The sequence below is a fragment of the Vigna radiata genome, chromosome 11 (genome assembly GCF_000741045.1).
Source record: "Vigna radiata var. radiata cultivar VC1973A chromosome 11, Vradiata_ver6, whole genome shotgun sequence".
Lineage (NCBI taxonomy): Eukaryota > Viridiplantae > Streptophyta > Magnoliopsida > Fabales > Fabaceae > Vigna > Vigna radiata.
In genome coordinates, this window is record NC_028361.1 from 7,819,726 (window position 1) to 7,846,006 (window position 26,281).

At 31.2% G+C, this 26,281-nt stretch overlaps 4 protein-coding genes across 7 annotated transcripts; all 4 read left to right on the forward strand.

Moving 5' to 3' along the window:
* Nucleotides 1-6,161: 6,161 nt before the first annotated feature.
* LOC106777242 lies at nt 6,162-7,527 on the forward strand. Of its 4 annotated transcripts, none has more exons than XM_022775946.1 (3): nt 6,162-6,404; nt 6,521-6,729; nt 7,422-7,527. In XM_022775946.1, the coding sequence occupies exons 1-3, from the start codon at nt 6,219-6,221 to the stop codon at nt 7,504-7,506; spliced, it is 480 nt and encodes a 159-aa protein (XP_022631667.1). In that variant the 5' UTR covers nt 6,162-6,218; the 3' UTR covers nt 7,507-7,527. The 4 variants fall into 4 exon arrangements, with proteins under 4 accessions (XP_022631667.1, XP_014520286.1, XP_022631668.1 ...); XM_014664800.2 differs by lacking the exon at nt 7,422-7,527 and adding an exon at nt 7,020-7,394; XM_022775947.1 differs by lacking the exon at nt 7,422-7,527 and adding an exon at nt 7,086-7,394.
* A 1,679-nt stretch (nt 7,528-9,206) lies between these two features.
* On the forward strand, nt 9,207-12,423 carry LOC106776981 (F-box protein SKIP31). The gene is made up of 9 exons (XM_014664468.2): nt 9,207-9,581; nt 9,737-9,946; nt 10,122-10,195; nt 10,575-10,650; nt 10,859-10,969; nt 11,319-11,493; nt 11,608-11,726; nt 11,923-11,983; nt 12,092-12,423. The coding sequence occupies exons 1-9, from the start codon at nt 9,504-9,506 to the stop codon at nt 12,160-12,162; spliced, it is 975 nt and encodes a 324-aa protein (XP_014519954.1). The 5' UTR covers nt 9,207-9,503; the 3' UTR covers nt 12,163-12,423.
* Nucleotides 12,424-15,354: 2,931 nt separating this feature from the next.
* Nucleotides 15,355-17,335, forward strand: LOC106776351 (glycine-rich protein A3). The gene is made up of 3 exons (XM_014663781.2): nt 15,355-15,470; nt 15,922-16,272; nt 16,733-17,335. The coding sequence occupies exons 2-3, from the start codon at nt 15,960-15,962 to the stop codon at nt 16,984-16,986; spliced, it is 567 nt and encodes a 188-aa protein (XP_014519267.1). The 5' UTR covers nt 15,355-15,470; nt 15,922-15,959; the 3' UTR covers nt 16,987-17,335.
* A 2,623-nt stretch (nt 17,336-19,958) lies between these two features.
* Nucleotides 19,959-25,269, forward strand: LOC106777857 (ABC transporter E family member 2). Its single transcript, XM_014665660.2, has 12 exons — nt 19,959-20,192; nt 20,287-20,372; nt 20,452-20,549; nt 20,641-20,758; nt 20,843-20,932; nt 22,271-22,575; nt 22,687-22,882; nt 23,255-23,440; nt 23,525-23,797; nt 24,211-24,456; nt 24,559-24,694; nt 24,775-25,269. The coding sequence occupies exons 1-11, from the start codon at nt 20,090-20,092 to the stop codon at nt 24,676-24,678; spliced, it is 1,821 nt and encodes a 606-aa protein (XP_014521146.1). The 5' UTR covers nt 19,959-20,089; the 3' UTR covers nt 24,679-24,694; nt 24,775-25,269.
* The last annotated feature ends 1,012 nt before the right edge of the window (nt 25,270-26,281 follow it).

Genomic DNA, 26,281 nt, shown 5'->3' on the forward strand with positions numbered 1-26,281 from the left:
GTAAGCGATTACACAGTCTCCTAAGGCACATATCTCACAATTCCCCACACCTCGCCTTGGTTCAAACAATAGGCTACTTGTAAGCACTTGCAACACCTAGTTCTACCCAACTTATCACGAACCACCCACTTGTGAGCAACTCCCAAAAACCCAAGGAGCAGCCACCAACTTTCGGTACAAAACTTAATATTTTCTCTGGTAAGCGATTACACAGTCTCCTAAGCAAAACAAAACCCTTCCTTTCGACAACAGATGACAATGCTAGCCCCCTTTCCACACTTCCTCCCAACACTTCAATGGCGGACGGATGTGAGAGCGTTCAGAAGAGGAAAATAACGAAACCTTTCGATTAATGTCTTCAACGATGGAATAAGATCCAAAAAAAACCTCTCCTTCCGACAACCGCTGACAATGCTAGCATTCAATGTGCAACTTCAATACTTCAATGGTGGACAAATATGAACAAACACAATTTCGGTGGCGTGCAAAGATTTCAGAATGTTGGAGGGAGAGTTTGGTTTCCTGGAGAGAGATAAGTGTTATCGTGGAGAGAAAGCATATTAGTGGCGCCAATAGAATTCATTTCCAGCAAACACTTTTCCACGAATGCCCTTTCCTTAAGGATTTTTCATTTTAAAAAATTCAATTAAAAGAACCAATCACAGCACGCCACTTGTGGTTGTCAAAATAGTTGTCAAATGGCGTTGTTAAAGTAACATTTTCCTAAAAGAAAAGTGGGTTACATAGGTTGAGTGGAGAGAGACTTGGAAGAATGTTGTTGTGTGCGTCAGGAACAAAATAGAAAAGAAGAAGGGGTTTCTTTATAATAATGGTATAGGTATGTTAGTGGTGGGAGTCCATCCTTGTTGTTAGTAAAATAAACTTTAAGAAATATTGGAAGCATGAAATTTTGCATACAGAGAATGTTGGTGTGGGTTTTGTGAAGAAGTTGACTGGAGAGTTTAAGTGAGAGAGAACGTTGATGCATCCTGAGTGAGTGAAAAATGAATGTTACTAATATATACAATAGAAGTAGATATAAAAGAATAAAAAGTGAGAGAGAGAGTTGTTTTGGATATAGGAAATTTTTATGAAGAACATTAAGTATTGTATAAATTAAAGAAACATGGCTTTGGGATGATTTGTAAGGGTTAGAGAAAGATGGATTTAGGTTAGCAAGAAGAAAGAACAAAGGTACTGTAAGATAACATAAGGAGTTGTAATATAGTGAGTTTAGTTTTGAACTGAAAAGTTTTTTGGAATGCATGGAAAATATAAGGAAAAATGGAGGTTGGAGAGTTTAAGGAGGAAGAAGGGTTGCTTTTAAAGTTTGCATAGAAGATAAGTGGATGCATGAAAGATGTTAGTGTGGGAAGATGTGAGAAGGTGAAGTGATTGGATTATGTGGCAAACAGTTTGTAGAACCGTGGGACCCACCTGAATGGGGAAAGAGTGAGAGAAATGCTTATTTAAATGGTGTAGTAAGAGAAAAATGGGAGAGAGGTTTCCTAGCTTTGTGGGGAAGATTGCATGAATAAAGTGTTGGTTAGTGAAGTGGAGAAATTAATGGAGTCGTGGGGCACATGAGTCGGTAAAAGAAATTAAAAGAAAAGTAAGAGTAATGGTTGGCGATGTACGTAAAAGTGGTTGGAAAAAAAAGGAGGAGGGGTCCACTTAGATTATATATATATTATTTATTTATCTTAGTAGTTTTTGGTGTTAGTTATTAGAAAGGGGTTGTATGTAGTATATATACCTCTTACATCTTATTTTGGTTTATTATTTTTGGAGGTTGTGGTTGACTTATCACTATTTTAATAATTGTTTTATTATTGTATTAAGAATGTTTAGTACATCCGAGTTTCCGTTTGGTTATGTGAGTGCGATGTTGTTGAAATCTCATGAAGCATGACTTAAAGTTTATTGCATAACATTATAAATGGTTATGATGGTATCAAAAGTATGTAGTTACTAAGTAATGAAATGTAATTCAAGTTGAAATCCAAGTTCCATCTATGTAAAATCTCTCGGTGAGATTCTTAGTGTTTTAGAATGAAAGTAGGAGCTCAGTCTTGGGGGTCTTCCTGACGCTCTAATGACCTTTCTTCTCACGTACAGAGGATTGAACCATGTGGTGAGGAGTAGCGGGAGGTCTTAGTCTTGGAGGCTTCCAGTATGCTCCAAGGCGCAGAACAGGCTAACCTCGTGAGTGTGGCAGGGTGGGGAACCCAAGTTTCATAAGTCACCACGGGTGCATGACCCGTCGTAGCTCGACTCTCATTTCGAAAGTCCGGACGAGTCAAGTCTATTATTCAACATGTTAGGATGGATGTTTTATCTTGTTTGACTTAAATTAACTCTTGTATATTCTATGTTTGACATGATGCATGCTTTTTATATAATTAGCTCACCCTTGCTTGCTTGTGTTTGTGCTATGTTGTATGTGTTTCCTTTTGCGATGATCATCCACTTGGATGGGAGCATATGGCGAGAAGGATACTTTGGCAATAGCTCTTACGGCAGTGCTGCAACTTAGATTTGCTAGCTTTTATTTTCCCTGAACTCATCTTATTTTGAAGAACTTTAGTGCATTTAAAGTTTTAAATTCTCTGTAATTTCTAGGAGAAACTCTAGTACTCTAGTTTTCAATTACACATTATTCTATGGATGATTGTAATTCCTGTAAACTCTTTGGCAAGTGCACCAAATCGTCTAAAGTAATAAACCGGTAAGACCATATATCGTTTCCCAAGAGACTCGTTGCACTAGACAATCGTATAATTTCTAACTAACCTAGACTAAAGAATGCTTTCATAATTTGGGTTTTGGTGCAATTAAAGTAAATATGAAACATAAATGATAAAAGTGATCTTAGGTACTCAAACACTTGGAAATGGTAAGATTAGAGATGATATGTAATGATATTATTGGGGGTATGATTTCACCTACTTCACTCTTATGCATAGAAAATCACTTCCTCTTCATTACAATGTCAATGTCAATCTACTAATTTACTCAAACCCCAATCCCTTGGTAGAAAGAGCCTAGACTTCCTCATTAGACTCCAATCCCTTGGAAAACCTAATGATTATTTCCGCATTAAGAAATGAGATTTTAAGACATCCAAAGGTCCTAGTTCTATCCCTAGATACTATTTCCTTTAGGTGTTTAACCCAAGTCAAGNTTTACCCAATATTTCCCAATATCAAGAAACCCTAAATCATGTTATGGGTAGCAACTTCACAACAAGCATTAAGAGAAGGAATTAAACACTAACAATCAATGAAAGAGGTATATATTCATTCAAAACAAAATGCTTTACATAAGAGTTTAATGGTTACATCAATCCCCCAACAATAATGGAACTAGCTCTCCATGAATGGAGAGCTCAAGCTTACAACCATGGTGGAAATGGAAGAAAGAAGAGAACCCAAGGAAGAAGAATGAGTGTTCCCACAGCTCCAAGCTGCCTCCAAGAGCTCCAAAACGAGAGAAAATGAGTCTGGGTGCAAAAAGATGCCAAACCCCTCGCGTTTTAGGCCTAAAAAGACCTAATTTTTCCACATCAGCATTGTCACCGCTCAGCTGCACCCCAGCTGCACCCCAGCTGCACCTCAGCGACAACCTTCCAGGGAGTAGGGCGCTCAGCTGCACCCCAGCTACAGCATTCCAGAGGAGAATGGGGCTCAGCTGCACCCCAGCTGCACCCCAACGGCAGCATCAATCTTTGCTCAATATTTCCTCTTTTACATTCATTCTTACTTCTGTGGTTCTTCCATTCGTCGGTTTGGCCAACAAACTTCATGTATATGATCTAACAACCAAAAAGTGGGGATTAGTGAAGCAATTTAAATGAATTCAACTAAAGATGTAGCTACTTAGAAACTTAACAAATTGAGGCATAAAGAAGNTATAAAGCTAAGAAAGAGTTGACATTTTCTCTCAATTCACTACTGAAATCATAGCAAAATATGTCATTATCAATTCCCTAAACACCTTAAACTACTATCTTAACTGCTTTCTATTATTATGATTGATGATGTCTTTATAAATATATACTGCTATATATTTGGGATGTCACAACATTCATTAAATCATCAATAAATTTTATTTTCATTTCTTTTCACTTTCAACTCTCTTACCCTTTATCTAAAGTATCTCATATTCTAGTTTCTTTTCTTCTAAATCCATATATTTTCACTCATTCATCCTAAAGTCCAAACAAAGTTATGACATTTTCATACTTTTATACATTGGTTTTTACACAGTCATGATATTTACCCAAACTTCAAGTTTCCATTGTTGGAAACGAACCTTTTTTTTTTTTTTGTGTTTAATAACATGAATATCTACTATATCCATATAAAATAGATGCCAATTGAAATTACAATAATAAGTTTTGTATTATACTAACACTTTTCTATTAAGGTTGTTTTAGTTTTACTTATACGAAATCTGAGAATGAATAAAACAAATTCTTCATTTTCCTAAATCATGACACTTATGTGTTTGACAATATGGTATAAGAAAAGATGATGAAAACCTTTTTATCTTCCTTATTTTTGTCTAAGACCATACCATACAAAAGATTAATCAATTTGAAAACAAACCACAAAAAAAAAAAAAATCACTTTATGTCTATTTTTATTAATAACAAGAATAAATTTTCTTAAAAAACTAACTCTATAAAAGTTATTCAAAATATATTTTCTAATTATTTTCATATTCTAATTATTGAAGAAAAAACAAATAAATACATGAAAAAAAATCATTAGAAAAAGAGTAATTGTTTCTTAAACATGATAACAATCTATCTCATCTCTAGGACTGAGCAAAAATAACTGTATTGTACTGTAGTTAACTATACTATATTATACTAAGTATATTATTTTATGGTTCAGTTTTAAAAAACTGAACTTATAACAGTTACAGTTCAGTTAATTGTGAGAATTGTATCTACTCTTACATCTTCTCTCCAGTTAAACTGATTCAGTGAAGAAAACTTTATTTAATAATAAAATATCAATAAAAAAAAATTGTTCACATAAAACAATAATAATTAATTTTTTAAGACAATTTTTTTATCACAAAATTTATATTTTTTATCAATAAAAATAAAAAATATAATTTATATTTTTATATTTTTAAGTTATATATATATATATATATATATATATATATATATATAAAATAAAATAATTTTTAATAATAAAAGAAATATAAATAAAATAGAAAATAATAATATTAAATAATTAAAAATCAATTTATTAGACACTTATGAATAAAATAAAATAAATATTAAAATAAATTTCAATTAAAAAGAACATGTATTGTATACTATTTAGTTTAAAAATTAGTACAATTCAGTTTAAAATTTGTATAGTTAGTAGTTTAATTCAGTTTATATTGTAGTTTAGTTAAAATTAGTATAGTTTACAATTTAGTTAATAGTTCAGTTAGTGTAATTTACAATTAAGTTAATAGTTCACTTCAGTTAGTGTAGTTTACAATTTAGTTAATAATTCAGTTAATGTACTTTACAATTCAGTTAATAGTTTAGTTCAGTTCATACTGTAATTTAATACAATTTAGTATAGTTCAGTTCAGTTTGATAAAACACAGTTTGTCTAAACTGTTTTACAGTCCAGTTTGTCTGAACTGTTACAGTTCAATTCAGCTTTTAGCAGTGAGTATTCGATTTGTCCACCCCTACTTATCTCCTAAAATAATTTTTTTTAATGTAAAAGATAATTGAAAGAAAAAAAAACCATACACATTTACTATAAATAATATTCGTATTATTTTTTGAAAAGATTATATATATATATATATATATATATATATATATATATATATTAATTTTTTAGTAAAAATTGAAATTAATTTTATTTTAAAATTTTTTGACTAATATAATTCTTTATTTTTAAAACTGTATAAATATATATTTTTTTGACTATTACAGTACTTGAACCTATATTTTGAAAAAAACATTAAAAAAATGTGTCGAAAAGTGGAAATAACTTAAATGATGTGTTTCAATATTAAATAATTAAAAAATTTACAGAGTCATAAAGTTTAATAACTTAATTAATGCAAAAATTTGAAAAAGAAATAATTATAAATTTTAATAAAATGTTAAGTGAAGAAAAACATATTTTTGTAGAACTGTGGTTTGAACTCCGAAGGCAGAGTGGTCGCAGCCGCAACAGGTCGAGAAAATGGTATCCTTGGGTCGAAGGAGCATGTCCACGGTGGCGAAAGCGGTGGCAGAAATCACAGGCACCGGCAACACCAAGATCCGCAAATCTTCAAGTGAACTCTGCAACTTTCTCGGTATCCCTCGCCACTCTCGTTCCGAAATTGCCCTCATTATCTCCAAGTTCATCAAACTCTACAATTTCCGGGTTCACTCCCCTCACTCACTTATTTTTCCCCAATTTTATTCAACACTTGATTATATAACTTTGATTGCTGGTTGGTTATGTTACCTTAAATTTAAGGCATTATGTTTGGTGTGCAGAGTCCTGGTATTAAGAAGGACAAGATTTGGGAGCAGAATTTGCAATCGTTGTTGCGTGGAAGAAACAGTGTTGGCTTTCCTGAGATTGCTAAGATCCTGTCTTCGGAATTCAGCCAGGGTGTCATTAATGTGAAGGACAGTAACATGGATTCTTCAATGGATAGTACAAAGGGGAAAGGTTCTCAAAAGAAAGGGAAACCTTCTAAGAAGTAGGTCCTCCACACGCCTGTCCTTATTTTGAGAACCCAATTTAGGTTTTTGAAAAAGTTGAAATTTTGTGTTTGCTCAATCTGCTATTTTGCATGATAATGTGATGATTGAGTTTCAGTGGCAAACTGTTGAGAAAAGTTGGTTATTGTGTTGGTGTCCTTTGAAATAATTTGAGTCAGCTCACTATGCTCTTTTGGCACATTCATGACTGACATGATATACTTGTTCTTTTGTTCAAGGAACGGAAAAAACTATATTAATTTGCTCTTTCTATTTGTTATTATGGCAGATAAAGAATTCATGTATTATGCTCATCGATGAATGAAAAAGAATGTTATAGCTTCTCTATTTACAGTTTGGCAGTGCTTGATTTCTTTCTTCAAATCTTCCGACCATAACTTAGCAATTCAGTGTATGAACAACGGATACGACGCATGAACAGTAATTAAAGATGTTGAAGAAGTTCAGTGGTTGTATTTTTTAATAGGTATAGATATCAGTTTTCTTTTTCTTTTTCTATGGTTGTGTGTCATGTGGCATATACATCAGTTTTTTTCTTCCATTGTTTGTTAGCATCTTTGTTTTCTTACCATATACTATGTAACAAAATCCAGTATATTGTGATTAAACTGGTCAGATAAATGATAATTTGATTTGATGATAATTACACGGAAGCTATTGATTAATTCAGTTTGATGACTAACAAATCGGGAAAGGTAGCACAATCCTTTATACAATGGAGAAAACAGTATGGCAAGTCATTTTCAAGAATTTGAAGTTGCTTGCAGCTCGGGAAAATCAATTCAGTAATTTTATATATCGTTAGAGTTTCTGGAGAAACTCAGCTTTGATGATATGAACTGCTGGAAGAACAACGAAAACTTCTGCATAACTATACATGGTATTGTATTCTCACACAGAACATGAAGAAAAAACAAAGGAAAGTATTAGTTCTAAAAATAATATAGAGTGAGTATAAAGATAATTCAGTCTTTCTCTCTGCATATACTGCAAGAGCTTAGGGAAGATTTACCTGACTGCATAGGAAAAGATCTTGCTAACAGAGGAAATGAGATCTAATAGGGTTTAACATTAATGTATTGCTCGTTATGACACCCTAAGAAATTGCATCACACAATCCTCACTCTTTCTTTAACTAAACAGACCAATCATGTCACAAGAACATTTCTCAAGATGCGCAAGTTAGATTAGGTCTAAAGTTATATATCTCATATAAATAGAAGTCTCTCTCTCTCTCTCTCTCTCTCTCTCTCTCTATATATATATATATATATATATATATATATATATATATATATATATATATATATTATATTACTTAAATTAAAATATGTATTGGCCAAAGCCATTTGTTTATGTTAGTTTAATAAAAAACAAAATTACAATATTTGATTAACAATAATTTTAAGATTTTATTAAACTAAACACAGATATATATTTTTATTATATTAATATCATTTTCTGATATATGTTTTAGTATTTTAAAAAATAGATATTTGTGTTTTTTTTAATTCAATTTTAGTTGATTTATTTAATATTTTAATTTATCAGACTGAACTATAAGCAATTGTCTTCTCAAAATTCTGTATACATATATCTCAAAAACCATGCATATTTAAATGCGTTGATAAAATTTTCAACTGCACTAAAAATTAGTAAGATTTTTTGAAGTTCAATTTTTTTAATCTCTATTGTATTTTTAAAATATTATAATTTTTAACTTTTTAATATATTTTAAAATACTAAAACTAGTACGTATTATATTTCGAAAATATTTTAAAAAAATAATATAAAAAAATTATTTTTTAACTCATGGTTATAACAAATTATTAATGAAATAGGTAGTTTGTGATTGCTTTATTGATTTGTTAAAAAAAAGAAAAAAGAAAGGCTTAAGATGTACAGTGCTGGTGAATTTGAACTCAATCAGCATAAAAGGATGAGAAAGAAACAGGTGATCAACCACCACTTAATTTATTGAAATTGGAGAAACATAATTTATTTTTCTTTTAATGAATTTTATTTATATTAACCAGTAGAGGTTTCTTTTAATTTATAAATATAAAACTTGTTAAAAACTTAAAATACAGCTCCTAGTTTAATTAAGAAACAATAAAATTAATGTCATTAAATACATAACTACAAATTTCATAGTTATATTTAGATACCATTAAATTGATACAAAATTGTTACTAGAGACAATTAATTATGTGAATGATTGAACAAAATGATTAATTACATGAATAAATTCACAATGTCATTTTTCTTTTTTAATATTCACATATTCTAACCTAAACTAATTTAGAATAAATTCATAATGTAAATATATTGATAAAAAAAAGGTGCAAAATTAAGGCAATGATATGATATTTAAAAAATAAATGACAAATATAAAATATATTAAATTTTACTGTATATAAATAAATGATGAACACCTTTGTGAGTTCCAAAGATATTTACTCAGGAAAAGATCTGATCTAAAGACCATAACTGATGTTCGGACAGAACCCATATGCTAATAGATCGGGTCGGGTCAATTCGAGAAAATCCAACCGTCCATTCTGCTTTGCACTATCTCATCAATCTTCTTTTCTCTTTTACCCCTTCGTTCTGATTCCCGCAACCGTCCCTTGAATTCCGGCCACCGGAGTTCTCTTTTGGTTTTCTGACTGGGCGGTCTTTCTTCAATTTCACTTTCCCTTTGATCTCTTACAAATCTTCTTTCTACACCTTCTAAGGGTTCCTTGACACCATGACCTTCTCGGAGGACGAGGACGAGACTCTGGCCCAATTTCTGGAATCAGAGGTTCTCTCGGAGGCATCTGACAAGGTATTGCGGATGTTTATGGTTTTAAATTTTATTTCGTGTATTAGACGATAGATTAGGGTTTTGATTTGGGGATTCGCAGAGAGAATGTTTGTTTTGTGGTGGCTCTATAGGAAATTTTGGCCTGGTGGGTTTAATTTGAGTGCCTGTTGTTGCAGGAAGAGGAAACTGGGGAGGAACCAAAAGCAAAGAGAAAGCGCGTAACGGAGGATGAGAGTACTAAAGGAAAAGAAATTTCTGATTCATCTCGCACACGGAAGAGCATTGTTGTAAACAATACGGTGTTGCCGAGAAGGATTGACACTGGTTGTTTCAGCAAAGTTCCACCCGAGCTTTTCCATCATATCCTTAAATTTCTGTCTTCTGAGGTACCACATAAGTAGTTTTTCTTTCTTTGTGTGTATAGAAATGTACTTTTTTTTTTTTTAAGTTATTTTTAATAGAGAACTCCCTTTAATTGTGGCACTCAATGTGGATGGATTTTATTTTCTTGTCTGTCTTGGTATATGAATTAGCTAACTTTTTTTTTCTCTATGGGTGCAGGATCTTGTTTCTTGTTCCTTAGTCTGTAGGTTTCTAAACTGTGCCGCATCAGATGAGTCATTGTGGCGTCGTCTGTAAGTACATATCGTTTCCTACTCTAAGTTGCATCTTTTCAAAGTGTTGTTAAGATATGATATCTGTTAGAGATTTAGCTTAGAATTAGGTTGTGTGGACTGGTTTGGATTTTGCATCGTTTTTTCGATTTGGGAGTTGATCACTGTCAATTAGCTAGTCTTGATGTTCTACTTGACTCAGGAGTGCCAGTCCCATATCTGCTGGGTATGAGAGACGGAACTCCCCTGTTTGAAGTGGTGGCTGCCCCTATTTTATCAGCTTGGCTCTGAGGAGTTGGTTCTCCTCTTTTTAAGTTATTGTTATTTATGTTTCCTTTTTTACCTATATGTATTATTAAAATACATATTTATCGCTATCGTCATGGTAAAATAATTTCAGGTACTGTATGCGATGGGGTCTTCTCCCCCCTACCCGGAAGTTAAGGGAATGCCCATGGAAGAAGTTATACATTCAGGTGTTTGCACAACTTATATTTCTGTTATTTTTAGTAGTATTTCATTATTGCACCAGTTGGTGGTTTTTGATTGCATAAATTGAAATATACTTAACCCGCGTTGACGGATGTATTTTAATCTTTACTCTCTGAAACATGGATGGAGTTAATTAACTGTATTTCGTGAATTGATGTGATCTCTCTCACAACTTTTGTTATTATTATGCAGCGTGATGGAGAGGACATGGTTGAACTTGTTAGGAACTGCCAAAATGAGTTTAAGGAGTACTACATTCAAATGCAAGCAGCTAAGCGAAGTCAAGCTCCTCTTCCTTCACAGGTAATGATGGTAACTGTTATAATGTGGAACTTTATACTGATACATTGAGATCCTTTCAGCCATCTAAAGAAAACCTAGATTAATAGTTCCAGTCCTTCTACAAATTTTCATGATCCACAAGTGTCTCTCCTTTCTATATAGCACAGAGTTGAAGTTTATATAGCAATGATTATTTGTTTTTGTTCCCAATGTCTATCTTGATTGAGATTTTATAATATTATGTTAATGTTGTTTTGGAAATTAAATTTGCATCTTTTATATTATGATTTCATCCATCTACTCATACATCTATATAATAGATGCTTCTTAACTGTTTGTTATTTGCCCCCCCTTTTTTCTTCATCTGAAGTTGAAGGACGATAGGATAATTCTTGACAAAACATTAGCTGATCAAGTGGCATCATGGAAAAGCAGCAGAGGCCTAAGTGATGTAGTGGTGGCTGATCATACTTGTTCTGGGGAAAATTGCTCTTACTACCAAATTGGAGATGTATTTATTTGTGAGAAGACTGGACAAGTTCATGGTGGGAGCATTATCTATGCCAATGCTTCTACGTGTTTTAATTAACTTTTTTACATTAAACTTTAAATCCTTTGGCTGAGTGGAACTTATATTTTGCGCATATTTTCTTATGTAGTTTGTGACGATACATGTAGAGAAGTAATTATGGATCCCACAAATGAGCTTTTGGTATGTACAATATCAGGTCACTGTTTTGATAGATTGTTGTCACCTTCCGAAATGGAGCCTGATGCTGTAAGTGTGAATGTTCTTTATCATGATATTCTATATTGTTTACTGCAATACATATCCATGAAAATTGATTTTTTTAAAGGTGTCAGTATATATAATAAATTTATACCCTAAACAAAGTTAGGCTATTTATAAAAAAATAAGGTAATGGTTACTTTTGTGAAACCTCCTAATGTTTCTTATTCTTTTGAAATTTCAGGAGCAGCAGCAAGGTGGTGGAACTGATGAGGCAGAACCATTTATGGGATCTGGCCGTTTTGGTAAACTTATCTCTTTGGCTACGATCCTTTTATCTGGAGTTGTTAAAATCCATCCCTTGCGCATCGAATGTATTTTCATTATTCTGACACATATTTCTATTTTGACAGCACGAGCTTATTTGCTGGGGTACAACTGTGCTGATGAAAAGGAGCTTGAAGCTACTTTGAGGTTTTGCTGATCCCTGCTTTGAGCTTTATACTGGATGATCCTATGCTTCATCATTTACCTGTTTGGTGTTTAGCATTAAATATGCTGTAGTTTCTACTGGCAGAAGAATACTTGCTTAGTTTAAGATTATAAAACTCTGCTTTTGTCTTGTCTTATATGTTACTAGTTTCATCCTTTTAATGTATGTATAGTTGAACTTAAGTAGAGAATTTTATTTTCTCTAATAGTTGGTTTGATATATTCAAAAATTAATAATTACTGACATTTTTAATTTGTTATTTTCTAATTGGGTTTTATCCCTATATTACGTGGCTGATTTTGGTGCCAGTTATTTTATTTGCTTAAATTAAGTACTTGTACCTTAAAAATCCCTTTTGTACTAGTATTTCATTAAATTATTTCCCTTTTACTTTCTATTAATTGTCGTTGAAGTATTATTGATTTGGAAAATATAAAGATCTTATTATTGAAAACTTCAAAAACTAAAATATATGATTGATAATAAAAAGAAACAAAAATCACTTGTTTCTCACTTTAAATCCTATTTGCCTCTCCAGAGTTAACAAAAGGAAAAAATGGTATACTTGCCAATGAGATGGCTAAGTAAAAACTAAAAACAAAAAAACTACTCAGCACTTTATATATTGTAATAACATTATTACATAATAATAGAACTTAACCTTTTTGAGACATTCAAATATACTCAATTTAAAAGGATATTATCTTTCAAAAGTTTTGTTTAGATGCCACTTTATACTTACTGAGTTTTATTTTTCCTTTGTTCACAGTTTTTTAATTACTAAAAAACATTTAAATATTAAATACTTGTTAATAATTTAAAATATTAATAAGGTGATGTTTTTAGTTATTAATGTCTTTTTTTAATTGATATTCGAAATTTTTTTCATGATCAATGATGGTCTATAAAAAAAAAAAACAATTCCTGACAACCAATTTTTTTTCCAAATTAACACAGACAAGTATTAATGTTGACTGAAGTTTTCCTAGTTAATATTAAAAAAATCATAACAAATTATTGAAAAATAAAAATATTGATGCCGAGGATAAACAAGTCATTATAACCCAACAATAAATAGTAATAAAAGAATATGATTTTCATTTATAAAAAAAATAAATTTTAAACATTAATCTGAGAAAATCTTAAATAATATTAAACGGCAAACATAACCATTCCAATAATATCTTCATTTTAGTCAAAATAAATAACAATGTAATGACTTTTTCTTTACGAAATTTAAAATTATAAACTCTTTTAAAGTTTAACTATTTTTATAATTCAAATTTTTAATCAAATAATATATTTCTCATAATATTATAAACTTTTTAAGAAAATGAGTTATCCTTCTAAAATTCCCTTCTCTAAATACTATGAGCCTCTCGAATAAATATAAAGGAATCAGATTCTTTGTTTTGTTTTTTAGAAGGGAATTGGATACGCTAAATCAACCAAATTTGGTGAATATAAAAAAGGTTATTAGAATTTTTTATTTCCTTTAGAACGGTGGTGGTGAAATTAGAATCTCCCACCTCAATAGACTAGCCAGGTGGGTTGATTAGATCCTTTAAAATAAATAATAAAAAACAAAAACTTTTTTCAGCCTCTATTTTAGAATAAGTGGGAGACATAGACATATTCATTGTAGTTAATAAGATATTCTTGTTATATTCTTTAGGGCAGATGCTTTTATATTTTTATATAAGTCAAATTAATTTCCTTTTCAAAAATAAAACTATATATATTTGACTTTTGTCCAGTAAAATTATAAAATTATAAGATTATTAAATTACAAAATTATAAAATTATAGAATTATAAAATAATATATTATGACTATGAAAATAACAATCACTTAAATAACATAACTGAAAATTTAGTAGTTCAAACTTAATAAGTTAATAAAAGTAATTAGGAATTCAATTGAAAGTTCCTAAATAATTAATATCAAGCTAAGATCTAATTATAATATAACTTTAAATTTTTTAAAATTTCATATATCTGTTTTTTCTTGTATAAAACTTACACACACTTCCACCACAAAATTAAAAGTTTAAAATTTGATATTTTTATGTATTGTAAACTAATAATTTATTATATTCCCCAATTTTGTTTTTTTTTTCTTGTACATAAATGGACAACTTTATACTTTTGCCATAATTCATACATAATTTCCTTACCAAAAGCATGGAAGGGATGAAGAAAAGGAAAATTGTTCCTGTGTGAAGCCGAGTCACCAAACCTATACAATTTCTTTTTCTTAGACCGTCCGCTAATCCCGAAATCTATCCTCCAACAGTTACTTTCTCCCTTCTCCTTCGTCCGGAGGGTACCTGCCAAAGGTACTCCGATACTTAAGTTGGTTAGGTTATCCGACCGGATGTCTGAATTCGAAAGTAAATGCGTAATAAATGAACCCACTTACCCGGTACCTCTGACATGTATTTATAGTGTTGGATATGGGCCTAGTATTAAGGCAATCTTAATCAAGGCCCAATTACAGCCCAATCACTTTAAGCATGTAATTATCCTAATTATCTTGGCCTTACCCTAATCATGCAGACCGTCCGATTCCTTTCATTTAATCTGGTCGGCCGTCTTGTAAGAATAGCTGACCGCTTCCATTTAGATGTCTTCAATAGACTGGTTTGTCTTGACCAGTGGACCGTCCAGTTCTATTTCAAACGGCCGACCAGTGGTTCTTAGTACAAAAATCTTTAGAAAAAAAAATATTTTTAACAGACTTCACATTTATTTAATAATTATTAGTAAAACACGTGCATGTTTTCACTTTTCCTATAACAAAAATTAATAAAATTATAATTATAAAATAAATTTAATTTTTTTTATAATTTAATTATGATAATTTTATTTATTTAGTAAATGATCTTTATTTATTTAATTTTAAAAATTAGTTGAATTTAAATAAAACTATAACTTAAAAGGTAAAAGTGAAAAAAATAACACTACAAAAATTCTCTTTATATATATATATATATATAAATTATAAAAATAGAATATAAATTTTTTTATAATTATAGAAAAAATTGAAAGATAATATTAAATTAGTGTAAAAAAATATTAAATTCCATGTGTATCTCCACCTGGACTTGATTGCTTATGCGCGTTCGTGACGCGTTATGCTAACTCCTTTCAGCAACTATCCTTTTGACCATATATATAAACACATTTTCCCCTTCATATTTCCAATAATACTTATTATTATAAATACCAAATTCTCTCCTACTTTCTTTCTTTTCAATTTTTTCAATTTCTTCCTCGCCTTTCTGCAAAATCTGAATCTGTGAGTTCTTTCTTTTTCTTTATATTTTTCCAAATATTTGGAGCCCTTAAATACCAATTTTCATTCAATGGTGTCTTTTTACCTTCTTCATTTGCATGCAATTCTCCCCTTTTTCTTTATATATGCGATGCTATATTTCTTTTAATTCATGATGTATGCAGGACTGCTGGTTCAATGTTTTTGTGTTATGGTTGATAATTCAGCCTATAGACTAATGTTATCTGATAAGGGTTTCTCCTAAATATCCTTTTGATGTTATTGTGTTCACAATGGCTTAACCGATGAAGATTGTGAAAATTCGGTTTTGGACTGCAAGATCTGTATGGGATTGTTTAATGTTTGTGTTGAATTGGAGAATGACTTTTTTTAATTTGTAAAGCAGTGTGTGTCTTGTGTGGTTTTTGTTTTCTTTACATATATGTGATTAATGCCATACTCTTTTAATTTACAGATTCTTGATTGTGAATCATCAGCTTTTACCTTTGAAAGATGGGAGGTGGTAAGGACAAGCATGATGAAGAAGATAAAGGACTGTTCTCAAATCTGGCTTATGGGGTAGCCCACTCTGCCCATGGGTATTCTTCTGGGGCCTACCCTCCTCCAGGGGCGTATCCTCCTCCTCAAGGGTACCCATCTGGTCATGGCTACCCTCCACAACAAGGTGGTTATCCTCCAGCTGGTTATCCCCCTGCAGGTTACCCTCCTGCAGGTTATCCTCCTGCCGGGGGTTACCCTCCTGCTGGTTACCCTCCACATGGCTATCCTGCTCCATCTGCTCCACATGGTTATCCTGCTCCTCATGGTATTATTTCTTCTTTTTTATATATCTGTATCAAATCTTTTAATCTGACAAATGAGTTGCAATTCAATTGTATAACTCTTGAAGTTACACCGAGCTCGTGATTTAAAATGATTTTATTGGCATACTGGTGTCTTTTAAATTAAAAGTTTCATATAACATAAAATTGTTTTCCTGATAAACAATTCATGGATGAGTCTGTGTTAACTCTGACCCATGTTAATGGGTTGTTAATGCTTTATGGTCACATTGTTGCTCTCAATTGTTGATTAATATATATTGTCTACAATTATGTTTACAAAATTTCAATATGTATCGTGACTCTCCTCTGCTATATTTGGAATTAGTTGTCTATATTTAAACTCAGTTGACTAATGGATTGCCTATTTAAAAGTTTTTTCCCAGCTGTTGGAATTTTTAATAATATACTTGAAGGAAGCTAACTTTCATGCTTTGTCATTAGGATCTCATGGGTCTGGACACAGCGGTGTGGGGACAGGAGCATTGCTTGCAGGTGGTGCTGCGGCAGCAGCAGCTGCCTATGGGGCTCATCATCTTTCCCACGGTCACCATGGATATGGTGGACATGGTGGGTATGGACACATGCCGCACGGCAAATTCAAAAACCATGGCAAGTTCAAACATGGGAAATTTGGCAAGCATGGAAAATTTAAGCACGGAAAGTTCGGCAAGGGGATGTTCAAGAAGTGGAAATGATGATAGTTTGAGTATATGCAACAGCTATTCTAAATGCTGGTGCGGATTGCCTTTATAAATAAACTCTACTTTGTTTGATGTCCATCCATACTTTGGTGGAACTCTAGTGTTTTTAATTGTTTTTGAGTCAGACAAAGATGCATCATCAATTCCTTATGAACGGCAAATAGATCCCTGGATAATATGTGCGAGGTTGCAGTTCCTTTAGCAAAGGATTGATTAATGTCGATTGTGTTTTCTTGTGTGTACCATTTTAGTTTTAGCCTGGGTTGATTTTACTGAAATGATAATCGATTCATGACTGTCTTATAAGAAGACCTTAAACCCAATATCTTGTATGTATGGTTTATATCTTGTATATACTGTATGCTGTGTATATATATATATATATGTACTGGTTAAAATAGTTCAACGGTGGTTCATATATATAACAACTAGTATTCTGATGAATGCTGTTTGAATGGGACAAAGTCAAAAAGGGTTATCTTGACACCATCTATTCATCACCATTTTGTCTTCCTTTTCCCCTTGCAGAGTTTTAGGCTTGATCCATGACAGCTTTCATTTGCACATTCAATTTTTCTATTTACCTTTTCTAAATAATAAAATTAATATGGTATGTGTGGTTAATGGTCATTTTAAATTTAAATGTTTATTTCGTATTGTTACATATGATATACTTTATTCTATTTCTATCTACTATGGAGTAATATGAATGACAACTTATATCTTTTATTTTTTTTGTAAGGATTAAAAGATGTTTTATAAAATTGTTATGTAAAATAAAAATAATTTAAGTTGATGATTTTAATTCTTCAAATTTCAGAACTTGTTAAGTCTGTTAGTTTTTTTCTGAAGGCAAGAACATAACATGTAAATTAATGGCCTAATGGTAGTAAGCCTTTGTATCTTCTGTTCAACTATTTGGTATAGAATGCTCATGAATACTAAAGTTGGAGTAATACTGCAACATAAATTAATGACCTGCATCGATCTGTGACTATGCTTTATTTATTCATTTTATAAGAGCAGAAAGCAATATATTGCAGGAATTGGTATCAGGGTACTGCATTGATTCATCAGTATAATTTTATTCTATTTTATATATGTTAAAAAAATAAATATTTAATAATTTTGAAACATTTTTAACTAGATGATTTTACTTTTATTCAAATTTAAATAACTGCATTATTTAATAAAATATATGATTGTGTAATTTTTAATAAAAAGTGATCGCATAATCCATTAATTTAAAAATAATATCAAAATTTCTTATTTTTTATAAAATTATTTATATTTATTTAAATTATGATTTTTATAGATTAAACTATAACCACACATAAGAAAAAACCATGAGGTTACCCATGTAATAAAATAATATTAATTAAAAGTAAGATAATAAAACGTTATGTAAAAAATAGTCATACAAATATTATTTTATTGATTGTTATAATTATAAAACTGAAGAAATAGTTATGATGTTAAATGTAAAATAAGAAGAAAATACATGAAATAATCAATTAAAAAAGTATAGTTGTAATTTAATCTTAACCGTGTCTGTTAGTGAGGTAGTGTATAACATTTTGAATTATGATATAAGCTTAGAAATAAGAAAACAGTAAAATAATGATAGTAATATTTTCTGTTGTAATAATCTTTTCATCTTATTTATTAAATTTTATTATAAATTTATTAAATTTGTATCATCTCTATATAATTTTCTTTCAGTAATTATTCATATTAGGATTATTTATAAAAGAACTACAAAAGATTTGTCATGAGTTAAGTAATGGTTTATTGAGAAACATCTTATCAAACCCAATAATTATGAATTCGGATATATATTTCAACAAAACAGTTTTTGTAGTGGTTCCATCTTAAACACTGCACTGTCATTTTTTAACTCTCATTTAATGAGAAATTATGTTAGATATACTTTTAATGATTACAAATTATTTTAGACATAATTCATGACAATGTTATGTTATAAAATTTACAGTGCATGATCGTTTACTATTGAAAAAATATAAATATTTTTCATACTTTTTATATTTAAATTAAGTAAAAAAATTACCGATATATAACTTAATTTAAATATATGTTATTGGATACAGTTGTTCTGTAGTGTTTCTTGAGTATACTATAACAATTTTATTTTTTCTAAAGATAATTTTAATTCATATATGATGTAAGAGAAAAACTGATATCTAAAGAATATTGGTTTTAGTTATATATATATATATAACTTTAGCTAAGTAATGTAAAAGCACTTTATTTATATTAATATAGTTTACTCTCAAAATTTTGTAGTTTATTTTTAAGTACACATTATCATTTTTACTTTTCTTTTATAATCGTTTAACATATGTAGTAATTATTAATATTTTTATTTGGTATTTATATATAAGTATAAAACTTTTATCAATATTTGATATTAAAGAAAACATGTATATCATTTTAATATAATTTTTTATATGTTGTATTTTTTATTTTTTATAAAAAGTGTTTAATTAATATCTAAAATAATGAAAAGACAAATATAAATATAACAATGAATAAGAAAATGTTCCAAATATTTCATAATTATTAAATTCATACTAGGATGAATTTTTACTCTCGTTAAAGCAACAACATTATTGCCATTAATACCAGAAATAATTAAAAAGAACATGAAATGTAAAGACAAAATAAAAAAATAATATATAGTTTAATATTAAATTTTTAAATATTAAACACTTTTTCACATAATAAATATATACAAATTAAAATTATTATTTTATAAGAAATTTAAAGTGTGTTAGAAAATCTGTTATGTAATAACAATAGTTCTTTATAATCAAATACTATTGTTGTGATTAATTATCATGATTAAAAAGACTTTCTTGTTTATACAGTAAGACTCTAGTACAAGAATCCGTGTAAAACCGACCCGACAGTGAAACCGACCCATATACCCAATTTCAGTTGCAGGTTGAAGCAGGTAACCCTAATGCTATATGCTTTTCTGAAACGTTCTTACCACACGCCTTTCCTTTGTCACGGCTCTGCTCTCTTCCTTTTGAAAGGGTAAACGAATCTCGTTCTCTTCAACTCTTCCACCGCCATGGCCGATCGCTTGACGCGTATTGCCATAGTTAGCAACGACAGGTGCAAGCCCAAGAAGTGTCGCCAGGAGTGCAAGAAGAGTTGTCCAGTGGTCAGAACCGGTAAGATCTGATTCTTCCCCCTTTCGATGCCAAGCCCTAATTTTCCTCATTTCCTCAATTCTAACGGCTTTACGGGGACTCACTGTCATTACAGGTAGATTGTGTATTGAGGTTACTTCAGCTTCGAAGATTGCTTACATTTCTGAGGAATTGTGCATTGGATGCGGTATTTGTGTTAAGGTATTGTTGGAGATGCTGTTACTGTGTTTTTAGGTGGTATTTTTTTTTTATGTGATGAGATTGTTGTTTGTTTGTGTAGAAATGTCCTTTTGAAGCTATTCAGATTATCAACTTGCCAAAGGACTTGGATAAGGATACTACTCATAGATACGGTCCCAATACTTTTAAGCTGCATAGGTTAGTCCGCTGTGTTGGTTTGTAATAGAAATTTGAGACTGTGGGTTTTGTTGTTTGTGATAAACTGTGTTGTATTGCATTGTGTTGGCAGGTTGCCGGTGCCAAGGCCCGGGCAGGTGCTTGGATTGGTCGGGACGAATGGGATTGGGAAGTCCACTGCCCTTAAAGTTTTGGCTGGGAAGTTGAAGCCGAATTTGGGTCGATTTACTGTAATAGCCTGAACTTGCCTTTCTTTACTGCCTTACTGTCTGGGTTTTGCCTTGCGCTTGTTTGATTTTTGTTTTTGGTGGCAGAATCCCCCTGACTGGCAGGAAATTTTGACATACTTTCGAGGATCCGAATTGCAGAATTACTTTACTCGGATTCTCGAGGATGATTTGAAGGTGAAGTCTGCATCCCTGTTTAATATGTGTTCATGCCGTGATGTCTTAATGGTTTTATCTTGCAGTGTAATAAATAGTGTGCTCATTAATACCAGTGTGATTTAGTGATCTGGATTTGTTTTCTTGTTCCCATTATTTTACTCATTGGACCAATTGCCAATTATGTGATGTTAGTCAGTGGAAGTAGTCTGTTATAATTGGTTTGACTGAGAGGGATGAACTAATTTTGGGATTGGGAACATAGTCGGGATATTGATAATGTTGTCTGGGAATGATGTAAGGAGAGTTTATTATTGTATTGCAACCTTTTTTATGGTGGAGTGCAGCTCACGGTGGGAAGGCAACTATCCATCGCAAAATGTTGTCACCCACCCAAAAGTGAACTTAAAAACTGTATGTATTGCAATAAAAGAGAAGTAATAGATTTATATATGAAGATCAATAAACTATAAACATTTAAAATTAATATATAGGTATCCAAAGGTAATATCATAAATCTCAAAATAGTTAATTAGTTCATTATCATTAGAAAATGTAAACAATAAGTTCAAGTATAAAGCTGAATGGATAGAGCACAAGTTGATTAATGCTATAACTATTGCTCTATTTCGTTTGTTTTAAATACTAATCAACGAAATTACTATGAATGACTCTGTGTCATACATTGATTGATACATCAAAATGCCATATTTTAAGAAATAAATTGTCTCACTACATATCACAAAATGCATATTATAAGGTAGAACACATACATGTTAGCTTATCAAATGCCACTAATTGATAGGGATATGGGTCAATTGTCAATCCAAGTTGACGTGACTAAACATTGACTAGTTTGTAGTTGGAGGAAAAAGGGGTGATATGGAGGGGGGAAGTCTAATATAATGTTGTTATAAGTGAGTCAATTGCCAGGTGTCTCAGTTCTTTTAGGGTTTTTCTTGTTTTAATTCCATACATGCTCATGTGAGAAATTCATTCATTGTTACTATTCTTTGAAAATTCACTTCCTGAAATTAATGTAATGTTCAAGAATGGAATAATTTGTGTTCTGTCCTACATATTTATTATGGTAATACAAAATTTGAAGGCCTTGTAATATATAAAGACGAGTGATTACATAATTTTCAACCTTTCTGAAAATTTTGCTTTGTCCTTACTTGAAGTCTCACTTTTGCCTTTCATACATTTTTCTGAATATTCGATCATTAAAATCTAGGTAGTGTTATGATCAAAATATGGCTTTTCTTTTTTTATATGTATAGTATCACCAATCTTGTAATGTTGACCACATTTGCACAGCTTTTTATACTTTAATATATCTGTATATGATTTATGTAGGCTATCATCAAGCCTCAGTATGTTGACCATATTCCAAAAGCTGTGCAAGGAAATGTGGGCCAGGTGCTAGACCAGAAAGATGAGAGAGACATGAAGAAGGAGCTTTGTGCAGATCTTGAGCTTAATCAAGTTATAGATCGTAATGTTGGGGATCTTTCAGGTGGTGAGCTCCAAAGGTTTGCCATTGCGGTTGTTGCAATCCAGAATGCTGAGATATACATGTTTGATGAACCTTCTAGTTATCTTGATGTGAAACAGAGGCTGAAAGCTGCACAAGTTATTCGATCATTGCTCAGGCCTAATAGGTTTTTTGCCCTTTTCTCTTCGTATTACATGCTTAAAAATGTCTGTATCATATGTCCTTCACCAAATTACTTCCAATATGAATTTGAATATGTTTGTTTCTCTTTTTCCAGTTATGTAATTGTTGTAGAGCATGATCTTAGTGTCTTGGACTACTTATCAGACTTTATTTGCTGTCTATATGGCAAACCTGGTGCATATGGAGTGGTGACACTTCCTTTCTCTGTCAGAGAAGGAATTAACATCTTTTTGGCTGGCTTTGTTCCGACAGAAAATCTGAGGTTCCGGGATGATTCGCTAACCTTCAAGGTATATTATGCTTCATGCATCTGCCTTCCTCTCATTTGCTTATTATTCTAAACCATTCTGGTGAGGTAAATGAGAATATCTGGTGCTGAAATTTAGTGGTGATTGTTTCAACATGCAAAAAATGTGAGTGAAAAACTGAATATTCTATATGTGGGAGTTCACTGAATATTTTTGCTCAAAAATTATTTCATGTAGTGTCACATCATTTATATTATTAGATGCTCATTTTCTACAGCTTAAAAGGGAAACATTTCTAAATTAAACATTATAGATCCGTGCTTATTTTTTGTTACTGTATGTTTTAGTACTGAGTTTTAAAATCCACAGTTTTTCAATTTTATCAAACGCACCTTGTTCTCTTGCTGTGTCTAGGTTGCTGAGACTCCACAGGAAAGTGCTGAGGAGGCTCAGACATATGCTCGATATAAATACCCAACAATGACCAAAACTCAAGGCAATTTTAAACTTCGTGTAGTTGAAGGAGAATTTACTGATTCTCAGATTATTGTGATGCTGGGTGAGAATGGGACAGGAAAGACAACATTCATTCGTATGCTGGTATTCTTTTGGTCATACGTAGTTCTCATTGAAACTGAGTAATTCTTATTGCTTTGGTGTTTACCTTGCTTTGGTATTATTCAGGCTGGTTTATTGAAACCTGACAGCATAGAAGGTGGATCTGATGTGGAGATGCCTGAATTTAATGTTTCGTACAAGCCTCAGAAGATTAGTCCGAAGTTTCAATCAACTGTTAGGCACTTGCTACATCAAAAAATACGTGATGCATATACTCATCCCCAGTTTGTTTCAGATGTGATGAAGCCACTTCTTATTGAACAGTTAATGGACCAAGAAGTTGTGAATCTTTCTGGAGGAGAGTTGCAGCGAGTTGCTCTGTGTCTCTGTCTTGGCAAGGTATTATAAGCTTCATCCACGATAACTGTTTGAGATTATTTACCTGAATCCTTGTTGCTCTTTTCATATATTTCTTTCCTCTATACATACTTTGAATACTTCTTGTTTTCTATAGGCAACTAATGTCAAGTTTGGTGTCATTCCATGTGGTGAAAATTAGTTTGGTGCTAATCCCGTTGTCAACTTTTGTGGGATTGCATGGATTTGTTGCATGCCTCCTGTCTCTTAAATCTAGATAGAAATAACGTTCCTGGTGCCTTACTGTTCTACTTTAGTGGCCTGTAGACATATCCATGCTAATTATGTCGCCTGATTGTTTGAATTGTATCACTTGGTTTTGCTGTGTGTTTTGATCTCCCTTACGATGCCTGCATGCCTCTTGTTTCTGATCTGTTGCTATCCCACCATAACAGCCTGCAGATATCTATCTGATAGATGAGCCAAGTGCATATCTGGATTCTGAACAGCGAATTCATGCTGCCAAAGTGATCAAGAGGTTTATTCTTCATGCAAAGAAAACTGCTTTTGTCGTTGAGCATGATTTCATCATGGCAACTTATCTCGCAGACAGAGTTATTGTTTATGCCGGTCAACCATCAATTGATTGTGTTGCAAATTCTCCTCAATCATTGTTGTCTGGGATGAACCTTTTCTTATCGGTGAGTTTCATACCTTGATTCCTATACCTTTTTCCTTTCGATCTGTTGTGCCTTTTGCTGATACATGCATAATATATATAATGTAATCCTTCATTTCTGCAGCATCTTGATATCACATTTAGAAGGGACCCAACTAATTTTCGCCCAAGGATCAACAAACTTGATTCAACCAAGGACAGAGAACAAAAGTCTGCTGGGTCTTATTATTACCTTGATGATTGATTCCATACTCAGGCTGGTTCGTCCTTGCGCATTTTTATTCCTCTTGGAATGCATTACGTGGCACATGGAAACTGACTATATTTTGTGGTGTTGCAGTTGTTCTTTCACCATTACAACATTGCATCAGTTTGAGCTTTTCATGGGATCTCAGATTTAGTTAATTTGATGCCTTGAAATATAAGATTTCCATTTTTACCAATGGAATCTTTCTCGGTGAATAGAAGAGCCTGCATACATGCTTATGTTGGTTGGTGCATTTGTACATTTACCCTTATATTACTGCAGTTATACTTATCACCAGTTTTGCTACGACTTGGGTGGGTGAATCTGAATATTACATGGGTTTAATTGGTCGAGATTTTCATTGAATGTCCCAAATTCATTGGAACATCATGACGTCAGATGGGGTTTATCGCCACTTTGGCACATAATTTAAGTTGGGTATGTAACGAAGTTTACTTTCATTCCCATGCTACTTCATTTAGATAGATATCTCCTGTTGGAATATATTGCCGTTGAGAAAGTTGTTAATCTTGATGAATATTGTTTTCCTCTTGAAAAATGGAGATTATTGTCGATTTAATGATTCAACTGTTAGACAAAATACAATAGAAGTATATTCGTTGTGATTTCTTCCGACAATTTTATTAAAACCGTAGTTTCGACCGACCTTCTTGTGGATCATCCTGTTTTGTGGTTACAGATGATCGGACGTAGCAGAAATTTTGAAAAGAACACATAAAAAACTTTTCATAATTTCATTTATCTTTATTTTCGTATCTTTTCATTTCATTCACTTGCAATAATAAATAACTAAAAGACCTACAAAATATGAATATTAGTTTAGTTTACTTATAATTTACAGTGATTAAAGAATTTTATAGATATGTTGAATGTATTTTAGTAGTCTATTTTGGAATTTTCAAACATGTACGTTATGTTTATAGATCATTTAATGTTTTCCTTATCACAAGTCATCCTTTGGTATTTTACTGTTATTTATTTTAATTTTAATTTCATAGATAATATTAATGCATTATTTTTAGTATTTGTTTATTTATTTTTAATTAATTTAAACTTTAAAAAGATTAAAATTATATATTTTCGAAAATAATGTTTTTTTATATAATGTCATAAAAGTTGAAGAATTCAATTTTATTGCAAAATGAAAAATAAATTTGATTATATATATATATATATATATATATATATATATATATATGTGTGTGTGTGTGTGTGTATACACACACGTTATAATGTAATAAAAATGTGAATACATTTGCATTTTAAATAAAGTGATATGTTCAAATAAAAAAAACTTTACAACTTTAAAAAATAAATAAAAATGTTAAAAAGTTTTGTAAGAATTTAATTATTTATAAAAATATCTTAAATTATAATTAGATAACAATATATTTTTATTTAAAAATACAAATTTGATTCATGAAATAAATTTTATGCAATTATATTATTTTATGTTGTGTAACATTTACTAAAATTTAATTTATTAACTAAAAGTAAGTTATCGGTTATCAATTAATTAAATAATCGACTACCATGGTTTGTTCATGAAAATATTTTTTTAATCCAATGAAACACTTGA

Coding starts and splice junctions, on each gene's coding strand:
- LOC106777242 (XM_022775946.1), top strand. CDS start 6,219: ATGGTATCCTTGGGTCGAAGGAGCATGTCCACGGTGGCGAAAGCGGTG. Junction 6,405..6,520: donor TCAAACTCTACAATTTCCGG/GTTCACTCCCCT, acceptor TTTGGTGTGCAG/AGTCCTGGTATTAAGAAGGA. Junction 6,730..7,421: donor AAAGGGAAACCTTCTAAGAA/GTAGGTCCTCCA, acceptor TGATTAATTCAG/TTTGATGACTAACAAATCGG.
- LOC106776351 (XM_014663781.2), top strand. CDS start 15,960: ATGGGAGGTGGTAAGGACAAGCATGATGAAGAAGATAAAGGACTGTTC. Junction 16,273..16,732: donor TGGTTATCCTGCTCCTCATG/GTATTATTTCTT, acceptor CTTTGTCATTAG/GATCTCATGGGTCTGGACAC.
- LOC106776981 (XM_014664468.2), top strand. CDS start 9,504: ATGACCTTCTCGGAGGACGAGGACGAGACTCTGGCCCAATTTCTGGAA. Junction 9,947..10,121: donor TTAAATTTCTGTCTTCTGAG/GTACCACATAAG, acceptor CTATGGGTGCAG/GATCTTGTTTCTTGTTCCTT. Junction 10,196..10,574: donor GAGTCATTGTGGCGTCGTCT/GTAAGTACATAT, acceptor AAATAATTTCAG/GTACTGTATGCGATGGGGTC.
- LOC106777857 (XM_014665660.2), top strand. CDS start 20,090: ATGGCCGATCGCTTGACGCGTATTGCCATAGTTAGCAACGACAGGTGC. Junction 20,759..20,842: donor CGAATTTGGGTCGATTTACT/GTAATAGCCTGA, acceptor TTTTGGTGGCAG/AATCCCCCTGACTGGCAGGA. Junction 20,933..22,270: donor TTCTCGAGGATGATTTGAAG/GTGAAGTCTGCA, acceptor TGATTTATGTAG/GCTATCATCAAGCCTCAGTA.